This window comes from Pteropus vampyrus, unplaced genomic scaffold (assembly GCF_000151845.1).
Source record: "Pteropus vampyrus isolate Shadow unplaced genomic scaffold, Pvam_2.0 Scaffold172, whole genome shotgun sequence".
Classification (NCBI taxonomy): Eukaryota; Metazoa; Chordata; class Mammalia; order Chiroptera; family Pteropodidae; genus Pteropus; species Pteropus vampyrus.
The window spans coordinates 1205897-1216572 of record NW_011888953.1 but is presented as its reverse complement, the minus strand read 5'-3'; the positions used below and the strand labels follow the sequence as shown (position 1 = coordinate 1216572).

Sequence of the window (10676 nt, the reverse complement as noted above, 5' to 3'; positions counted from 1 at the left end):
AGCAATTAAGCAACTTAAAGATGGGATTATATATGCTCTTTGTGATCTATTCTCTATAAGGTATCACATATTTTGAAGCCAAGCACATTCTTTAGATGTTATTTGATTTCATTGTGATACTGTTGTTTTTCTTAATCAGTAACTCGGCCCAAATATGGGTTATAATGTATAAGACATGAAATAGCTAATATTTTATATATTTTACTCATTTTATCTTGTTCGTTGTTCTCTCCACACACTGGAATGTCATTTCCATGAAAATGGGGATTTTAGTCTATTTAATTACCATCGTATCTCCAATATGTGGAACAGTTTCTGGCATGTCATGGAGACTCAATAAATATTAGTTGAAAGAATGAATAAGTAGTGATCGAAATAGGAAAAAGAAAAGATTTGATTAACTTTTCAAAAAGATTTGAAAAGATTTGATAAAATACGTCCCGTAGCTTTCCAAAAGAACTGAGATTAATAATCATGTGAAAAGAAAAGAAGTTCAACCAGCATGGAAAGAAAGCTGGTTAGAGGCATGCTGAGGCCCCCACTCACTTGCGTGGGTGAGATCGTGGGTGCCCACTTCTCCATTATATATCGGAACAGCATGAAGATCTTGTCAGATAGTCGGTTGGCATCCAATCTGGGATAAGGAAAATCTCTCCAGTGGTTGACATACTCGTAAATGGCCTTGCTGAACTTCTCCAGGGCTGCATTTTAAAAACAACCACAGACTGAGAAAAATATAAAGACAGGAAGGACCATAAAATAATTTGAGAAAAGAGTACTGATGATTAGCAAATACAGTGTAATAGTTTCTATAGAATCTTATGATTATGCCAAATAAACATATAAAAAGTGTTAAAGCCACATTAATGAAAAGTAAAATAAAACCAAAATGTGATACTACTACATACCATACAGAATGGCTAAAATTTAAGATAGTCAGTGTAAAGTGTTGACAAGACTAAGGTACAGCTCGTGTTTTTATATATTGCTGGTGGAAGTATGAATTCATACAAATACTTTGGAAAGGTGTTTGACATTATATATCAAAGTTGAATATGAGTTCTCTGTGACTCAGAGGCATAATCATTAGATATGCATACATATAGGCACTAAAAATCTTGCACGAGAATGTTAATATTAGGGTTTTTTTTCTTTATAATAACCTCAAACAGAAAACAGTCCAAATATCTGCTAAAAAGTAGAGTGGAAAAATAAATTGCAGTTTAGACATGTAATAGTGCATAGAAATTAATACAAACTACAGCTACACAAAAAAACATGCATGAATCTCACAAACAGGCAAAACTAATCTATGGTGTTATAAGTCGGGATTCTGAGAGGATAGAGAGGGTGATAATTAGGAGAAAAAGATGAGGGAGGCTTCTGGGATGTTAGTAATGTCTCACTTCTTGACCTGAATGGTGGTCAAATAGATAAGTTTACTTTGTGACAGCTCATCAACCTGTACACTTACAATTTGTATATCTTTGTGGGTCTGTTTTACTTCAATAACATTTAACAAGACCTTGGGCCTACAAAACTGTTTGGGCCACTAACCCATATATATTTGCATCAAATGCATGAAGTAATATTATTTTTTCCTTTAGCCTTCATTCTATCCCTTTCATTGATGATAGAGAAAATTCATAGTTTCTCAAGAATATCTCACATGCAAAGAAAACTCTAGAAAAAATGTCGACTCTCTTAGCTTTAGAGCTGGCCATTTATTGGCTCACTAAAATTCCCTCCAAACTCTTTCTGATAACTTCGACATGCTACACTTCAACATAATCTTTTGTGCATGTCTGTGTATGTTTGTGTTTGTGTATACCTTGCACTGACTTATAGATAACATGAGAGAAGAGATGATGTCTTGTCTGTTGATGGTATCCAAAGCAATGAGTATAATGTCTGCTTATTTGCTGATTGATCGAATGAAGAGATAGATAGGTGGATGGAAGGCTATTTAATTTTATACCTGTTCTTTAGTGGCAGTCAGGCAAAAGTTGCTTTAGGACCAAAGGGAATGAGATAATTCCCTTATTCATTGCCATGATTTCTCATTTTATTTCCTTTTACTTTCTTTGCTGTTAATTTTGCAGGTAGAAATGCTATTAGAGGTGCCGAAATTTATTTTCAGAACACAATGTTAGATGTGATAGCAAGCAAGGGTAGTTAAAAAGTATTGGAAAGTGTGCTAAGTGCGCTAATCTACTATAGTTATTCAAGTCCTTAAGTCAGACTGTCATTATTTCAACTTGGCTCTGCCACATACTGGCTGAGTGACCTTAGGCAAGCTGTTTAACCTTTCTAACCTCCCCCTTTCTCATCTTTAAAATGGAAGAAAGTCTACAGCCATGCCACCCTGAACAAGCCCAAATCTTTCTGATCTCGGAAGTTAAGCAGGGTCAGACCTGGTTAGTACTTGGATGGGAGACCACCTAAGAAGACCAGGTGCTGTAGGCGTAAAAAAAAAAGGGATTGTAAACTGACAAGGTCCTTGCAATCTGTGAGGTCAACCAAGGGTTGCCTCGCCCCACCCCCCAAATAAATAAATAAATAAATAAATAAAATGGAGGAAAGATGTTATCTACCTAATGAGGTTGCTGTGAGGGCTAAATGGAATACCCAAGACAGTGCCCAGGTACATAGTCAATTCTCAATATACATCAGATAGAAATATTACCTGCATTAAAAACAGAACAAGAGGAAATGGGCAAAATAGAACAGAAAATACTTTGTTGATAGATAGGGAAGTTATTTTATAAATATTATAAAAATAGTAGTATTGGGGATGTCGGGAGTGGAGGGGTCCTGGCACTCACTTCATTTGATGTTTTTAGAGGTGAAACCAAGATTGAGAGACAGGAAGAGGCACCTGATGACTCAGTGGCAGATCAGAGACAAGAATCCAGGTCTCCAGATTCACCGAGAAAGCCTCTTATGTGCTATAAATGCATTTTCCTAGGAATTCCAGGGCATGTTCTGTTCCATAGATTCTTGATTACTATAGATGTATTTCAATTTGGAGGTGAAGGGGATTTATGACCCTAATTTGTTTACCTATTTTTCTCGATTTTATAATTGGTTGTATTTTGATTAGATTGTTTACTTATTATTATTGCATTATTGAATTATAAAGAAATGCTAAAATTTACCCAATTGATAAGAGCAGGTAAGCTCTCATAATCATCATTGTAAAGAAATTATGATCCAAATAAAGCAAGTGGCTAGTAGAAATGGTGATTATATAGGGCAGTGGAAAGAGTATAGATTGGGGGTTATGTAGATCTGATAATGAATGCCGCCTCTACATCTCATTGACTATGTCACACCTTGGGAAAGTTGCTTAATATCTATGACCCTCAGTTTCTTAGCTGTAAAATGGTCTAATATGTACTTACTTTGCAGAATTGCTCTGAGGATTGAGACAACTCCCTGCAGAGGGCCTTCCATGTGGTAGGCACTCAGTAAATGGTAGCTATTCTTATTAGAAAGGACAAGGCTGGAGTAAATGAAGAAATACAATAGTTGCTCAATTCATAGTCTGGTCTTAACCAAGAGGAAACCACAGGGATACCCACCGACACAGAAAGCTCCCTTCATCCTTTCCTCCTCGGCCAGCCTGAGCATGGTTTGCATGGTGAGCAGGGTCATCATCATGAAGGGGATACTCTGGGACACTGTGATGAAGGGTGAGAGAGGAGAAAGGCATTACCTTCTCACAGTGGGGAGTTCTGTGACTCCTCCTTGTGACAACAACAAGCATTTCAAAGCTGCATGGGGAAGGCCATAATGCCAGGCTACAGTTAAAGAATCAGGGAATGAGGCTTAACATGAGATCCTAGCCATACAGCCACCTTTACCTATGTTTAGTAGCAATTACTTATTTGGATGTTATTTTATTAATGTTAATCCCTCCCAACAGAACTTGCCTATATCCCCAGGGTCTGGTACAGGCAATTGGTGCTTAATGAATATCTGTTAAATAAAGTGGTGTAGAAAAAAATCATAAGAAACCCTTAATTTATGTAAGCAAGTATTCAGTGCTTTGCAGAATATGCCTTGTGGAAAATGTGCTTCTACAAACACAAAGTCGGGGGAAAAGGGAGGTGAGGGTGGGAGAAAGTTCAGGCAAATTTCAAGCAGCGTAGACCAACGGCAGTCGGCAGGCTCATCTATGCCCATCAACCGTTGCCTAAATCCCTCTACCAATATGCTTTAGTTTAGCACAAGGTAAAGATGCTCTCCCTTCTGCCGTTTTCTCCCATTGGGGTTTTCAACAATTAGTTAGGGCAGTTGTTTCCCAGGAAAATAAGGAGAGTATTCCCTTCATACCATAACTGGTTGCTAGTTCAGCCAGGGCAAGCACAACAAATTCATCTGGTAGCTCCAGGATCCTGAAGTTACTTTGTACTTCATACATCACAGAATTGAAATCATGTGCAGCAAGAGACACCAACACCTCACCAGCTAGCATTCTAATTTCCCTGAGCATCTGAAAAAAAAAGGAAATTGCCATTACCGGTAGAGGAAGAGCAGAGTGAGTCTGCAGAGGAGACATAGAATAGATACTATTTATAAGTTTCCTCTGCTTTGGGATGTTTGCAAACCCAGGGTGGAAGCCTCAAAGGGAGGTGTCAGTAGCTGAGAAAGCAGAGGTAATTTTAGTGCTCTTTTAATGGGGTTCTGTGGACTTGGAGTCAATACATATTTCCTTGCTAATGGATCAGCCACCGTGAACATAGAATTTATGTTTCATGTTTGAGTGATATGAATTACTCTGCTAAAATTCTGAAGGCCATGATGAAAGGAAACTGGGGCTAGAAGTCTAGAACTTTGGGTTTCGGTACTGTTCTGATATAATAATATCTTTAATATTAGAGATATCTAGAGGGACTTCTGCTTTTGGTAATGGAAACCAGGCAAATTTGATCAACTCTACGACTGAGGAAAATAAAAAAGAGTTAGATAAGATATTAAAAAATGTATACTTAGAAAAACAGAGAGTTTATAATACAGAGTGGAATAAATTACTGAGTTGAGATCTGGAAAAGACTGGAAATCCAGAGAGATAAGCCCAGCACGTAAGGCTGCTTTGCAGCATTGAGACGATAATCTCACCCTGGTCATCTCACCTTTCATCTTTTGGTCTAAGACCCTTTAGGGCTGCATTCAGATGGAAGGTTAAATTAGTCCTCCATGTACTGTACTCCAACTATGAGTCACAGAAATTGCCAAGAAAATTTCAAGTGTTAGTGCTCTTGGCAGGTAAATAAGTAAACATCCTTTCTGGAAGAAAATTCTGTTACCCTAGGACTCAAACTATTTCTACAAATAATTTTTTGGATCCAATGCCTAGCATGCATAGATAACTAGGCACATGAAGAGATAAAAATTTATATGAAAGACAAGAAAACTGGCTTCCAGTTATTTGTTCTGTCAATAGATACCTGTGTTACTTTGAAAGAAATCTCTCCAAGTGTTAATTTCTTCATCTAAAAGTGGATTGGATAATATTACCTCTAAAGTCTTTCTTAGCTTTGCCTTAGTTCCTTCCTCTGTGAAAGGGTAAATAATAAGGTACTGTAAATGTACCCAAGTTATTATGAAAAAGAAATAAAAGTGATTTATGGCTTTGGCAGTGATACTAAAAAAACTTATATATGTCTACATGGGTGCAGTTGGGCTACTCAAAGACTTGTTGCTGGCCCTGTCGCCGATTCATCATCAACAATCAAACTTACATTGTTGTCTCTCATGTCCTTAGAAGCATAATAAATCAACCTTTGGACAATTGCATCATCCAAGATGTCAGTATTCTGAATAATTGAAGAAAGATGGCTATAAATGTCTTCCTGTGAAGATACAAGGGATACACAGAAATATGAGTTGCAAAAGTAAAGGAATCAGATGAAGTCTAAATGAACAGCGCCATTAAACCAAGCAATGTATTTGTACTACACAATGGATTTTATGTATCTTAATTGGGGCTTCCCGAACATAATATGCATCTTGAGAAGTCAAAGGCTTTTATGTAGAGCTAAGTTTATTCTAAAGATTATTTTAATGACTACATTTCTATGGCAAAACCTAATTGACAACAGGAGTAGGCTCCCTGAGAGATCAGTGTTATAGGGCACTCGGCGGAATGGAAATGCCCATCAATCTAATTGTTGCTGTTATTACCAGGGAGTGACTATGGTTGTGAGAAACACAATGTGATTCCCAGAGAGGCTGTTAAGTTATGAAATTTGTTCCTAAGAGAGATTTAGAGTCCCCTGCTTCATTCATGCCTTTGTGGACAGAAAGTTGTGAATCTTTTTGGATAGAGCTGCATCTTCTGGGAATCGTATGACTTGACTGGGTGCTGTGTGTGCTGGCTCTTCTCAGTCTCTTGGTGTTTATGTGGCCTTCGGGAGATGAGAGACCGATGTTCTGAAATCTCCAACAGCCTCGAGGTGCTGTGCCCATGTTTAAAATGTGAAACAACCCTGTTTGCATAAGAGATTCTAATATGTAATCAGGTATGACAACCACTGGATTAGAGATAAAGGGGTGAGCATTGCCCTTCACAGGGGGGGACCTATTAAATCATGACTGAAAGCATTCTTTCAGAGTCAGAAAGGCTTGTGTTTAGATGTAGCCCTGCTGTTCTTAGGCAAGTTATGTAACTTCTCTGTGCCACACTTTTTCTTAGTTGTCAAATGGAAATCTTGATACCTACCTTATAAGGTTTTGAGGAATGATTATAATACATTGTGCTATTGTTTGGAAGGCATCTAGCTAGCATTCTACCTCCTACATAAGAGTTCAATGAAGGGTAAGTATTGTTATTTTAATGAAAGGTCGATGAAGCCAGAATAGCCTTTAAATCCCAGAGAAAAACATCTCTAGTTGTAAGATAGCATTACAGATGCATAGGAGAGATTTTTAGGGATTTTCACAGGTGCTCTCAAATTACACGGGAGGCTCTAGTCCCCATGGTTGTAGGTCCAACATCAACCTCTTTCCACATCTGCCTGTAAAAGGTTATGCAAAGGGGCATTCTTTTGTTAGCTTCTAGAACTAGATAATCTGATTCCTCAAATGCGAAATATAATTGTTTGGACATTATAATGACTTTCATTATAAGTGCACTTTCTGATAAATTGATGCATAAGAAGCCAGAGAGAAAAGAGGAGGTTGAGGCAAAGAAGGATGTATATGAAATCTTGCAATATCTGGCTTAGAAAAAGTGAATGAGAAAGAGATCTTTTTTCTATTTTTCTTACCTTGCTAATATTATCTTCCTTGTTCAGCATGCCGAGAGTGAGGTTAATATCTCCAAAAATCTCTAAAATGCACAGAAAAAGAATTAATGTTCTTAATAGGAGAAAAATGTTCTCCTGTTAATTACTATGCAATAGTCACAGCGAGTTTTTCCTTCTCTCTCTCTCTCTCTCTGTCTCTCTCTCTCTCTCTCTCCCCCTCTCTTTCTTTCTCTTCCTTCCCCCACCCCTTCCTCTTGCTTTGCCCCTTTTCTTTTTCACTGCAAGCTCTGTGTTGGCAGGAATTATGTCTTATCCATATTTCATATACATGACAAACTTGAAAATAGACTATTGTTAGTGTCTTTTTCAAAATCTAAAATGATGTGGAGGGGTAGATAAAAGATGCTAGATTTCTATTTATCTCTCCAGTCATATAGGCTTCGCCTTACATAACCTGTCTAGCAAGGCTCGGCCCTCAGATTCCAAGAGCCGAATCCCTTACACCTGACTTCACCCCCTCCAGGTTCCTTTTCTCACACCCTCCTTCCCTCCTTTTTCCCCTCTGGTCTTGCTAGGTCCCTCTGTGGTCCATGCCCATAGAACATTGCTCTTTTCTGATAATGACCTAAAAGTTTTTGACTTGAACTCTCCAGGAATATTTATATTTGAATAAAGCTCTCTGGAAAACTGGAAAAAAAAAATCTGAGTCAAAGAAATAGAACAATTTTAGGCCACATGACAAGTTGGTAGGAGAGAGACTTTAGGAGGTGGTGATTTTCCATAAGCCTCCAAATCAGAGGATACAGTCTATTAGCACAGTCTTTTTTGGCAAAGCAGAAAGGCAACCATAATTGGAGATTGGGGTAAAATATTTCCAAAGTATTCTTCCAGTATTTAAGGCTATATAGTTTTTTTTTTAAATTAAAAATTATTGGGGTGGTATTAACAAAATCAAATAAGTTTCAAGTGTATCATTCAATAGTAAATCATATATGTATTTTGCATTGTGTATTCACTATCCAGAGTTAGATTTCTGATTGTCACCAAATTTTTGACCTTTTTAATGCCTGTTTGCTTCCCCTCTTACCACCCTTCCCTCTGGTAACCACTAATCCACTGTCTGTGTCCATGAGTCTCTGTCATGTTTGTTTGTTGCTTTCAGTTTTATATCCCACATACGAGCGACAGCATGTGGTTTTCAACTTTTTCTTAGACTATACATTTTTAAAGAAGGTTAGGCACAATCATTTCTCAGCCTCTTAGTCTATCATTGGTTGTTTATAATCAGTGTGATTTTATTATTTTAGAATAAAAGAAGAGTAGAGAGAGACAATCTTACTTTAGTATAGCTTTTCATAAAACCTTTAAGATTTACAGACCTCCCACAATGACACACACTATCCCCCACCCCACATATGCATATGGTCACATGGACATAAAACACCTAATTCCTTAAGATACCATGATGCTTACCTACAGATTCCTCCATGCCCTGAGTCATATCTTGGCTTTTGCAGGCTCTCTAAGAGTATCACCTAAGTGTCGGAAATAGTAAGGCTAAAAATCAAAGAAGCAGGTTAGCAAGTTTCTTGTACAAGATTCACATAAGGTTTTCTAAATGAAAGTCCCTCCTCCACTTGGTCGGCACAGTGATCTGGAAGCTTCCAGCAATGGGCTGCTGTTGAAGAGGACGGTGCTGTATTCTACCTCTATGCCATTTTCTTGCTTCTGACCTCCTGCTGACCAACAAAATGGCTGCATCTCACCGACTATTGTTCCTTTGGTGGAGACCAGAGTATCTAAGAAGGAAGAAATTAGAGACTGGAATTCAAACCATTTTTGTAGACCAAAGGAGCTCTTCTTTCTAAACTTGGGTCCATTGATCACAAATGTGGGAGTGATTTTCAGTGGCCTCTTCACTGGCCTGGTGTTGATAAAGCCTTTGTGGTGATCTTGCTGATTGTTCTACTTGGTGAAAGTCACTCACACCAACTGGGCATGCTCAGTGGACTAGAATTCCTGCCAGGGGCAGTTGAATGGAATGTCCAACTGACAGCAGCAAAGTAAAGCCTTCTCTATCTCTCTCCCCACTCTCGCTGCCCCCCATCACTGACTTGGCCTCACTTCAGGCTCAGGCTTTTTCTCTATTTTCTAGTTTTCAAATCTTTTTTTTTTTTTTTTTAAATCCATACCCCTTGTCTATAATGCTTTCCACTTTATTAGTATGGACCTAAATCTGGTCTCAGTGCCCCCCCTAACCCTAAATCTATATGACCACAATTTGGGTCCAGATGGTATGTTAAGATGGCAGATGTCAGAGGGAGTGGGAATGGGGTACTAGCAGTCTATAGGTCTTTATGTCGAAGGGACCAAGGGGAGGGGACAATTCTCAGCTCATGCTTCTTCTCTGGCTATCTTCCCTTTATTAGTTTATTTCAGATTCAAAGCTCAAATGCTCCCAACTAAATCTTTGAATTCATAGACAGATATTTTGCACTCTATTTATTGTAGAAGTTCTCAGGGGGCTGATGTTAAGAACATATTCAGCTTCCCAAGTCAGCATTGCTATTTTCTAGTGTGTCCACAAGTGCCCTTGCAACAGGAATCACCTGGTGTCCTTATTTGAAATGTTTATTTCTAGGCCCACCTCAGACCTGGCAAATTAGAATGAGGGGCAGAAATCTGTATTTTTAATGAGGATCCCTGGTGGTTCTTAGGTTTATGAAAGTCTGAGAAGCACTGGCCAAGATTCTTCCCCAATCATCCATCAGGGGACAATTGAAATTTTAGCAGTTATTTGTAGGGTATTCATTGTGGTTGGGCAAGAATACCAGCAGCTCATCTCCACGACTTACCCACTGGAGGACAGGCCAAGAACTGGTGGGTCAGAGAGGTACTGAGGTGAAGAGAAGCAACCTAAAACTCTTGGATTAATTAAAACATTGGAAATTCTGTGCTCTTAAAATGTTGAAAGAACAAAGCTAGTTGCTTAGGTAATTGTTATAATTAATGTCTTACTCTTTTTGTAAATAGTGGTGAATAATTTATCTGAATATCTGTAAATAAAGATTTCTTTGATTTCATAGAGATTAGGAAAGTTAGGAGATGACTGATTTTTTAAAAATTCACTTGCCAAGGGTTAGACAGTTATTGTTTTCAGTGCAAATGTAATGTATTTGGCTATATTATTATTATAAAATACATATTTTCTCAGAGCAGGATTTATGTATGAAATAAAAGGCAAGAGAAGACATAACATGAACTCAAAGTTCAGAAACTTGAATTGTCTCTAAGTTTACTTCAAACTGGTTGTATTACTCTGGAAAAATCAACCTCCCTGAACTGAATTATAAAATGAGAGGATCAGATTAGTTGACCCAAGGATTATTATTCCTATGTGAAGCATCTTCGTTTTCACTTTCT

At 38.0% G+C, this 10676-nt stretch overlaps 1 protein-coding gene and 1 pseudogene across 1 annotated transcript in view; one reads left to right on the top strand and one right to left on the bottom strand.

Moving 5' to 3' along the window:
- MROH2B (maestro heat like repeat family member 2B) overlaps nucleotides 1-8754 on the bottom strand; it is a 59272-nt gene extending 50518 nt beyond the window's left edge. Inside the window, exons 1-6 of the mRNA XM_011370681.1 lie at nucleotides 8727-8754; nucleotides 7275-7336; nucleotides 5748-5858; nucleotides 4339-4498; nucleotides 3585-3683; nucleotides 547-701 (exon numbers count right to left, since the gene is read on the bottom strand). Coding sequence (XP_011368983.1) covers nucleotides 547-701; nucleotides 3585-3683; nucleotides 4339-4498; nucleotides 5748-5858; nucleotides 7275-7336; nucleotides 8727-8754 — 615 coding nt within the window. The remainder of the gene's footprint in view (nucleotides 1-546; nucleotides 702-3584; nucleotides 3684-4338; nucleotides 4499-5747; nucleotides 5859-7274; nucleotides 7337-8726) is intronic.
- On the top strand, nucleotides 2348-2466 carry LOC111746037 (annotated as a pseudogene).
- Nucleotides 8755-10676: the final 1922 nt, after the last annotated feature.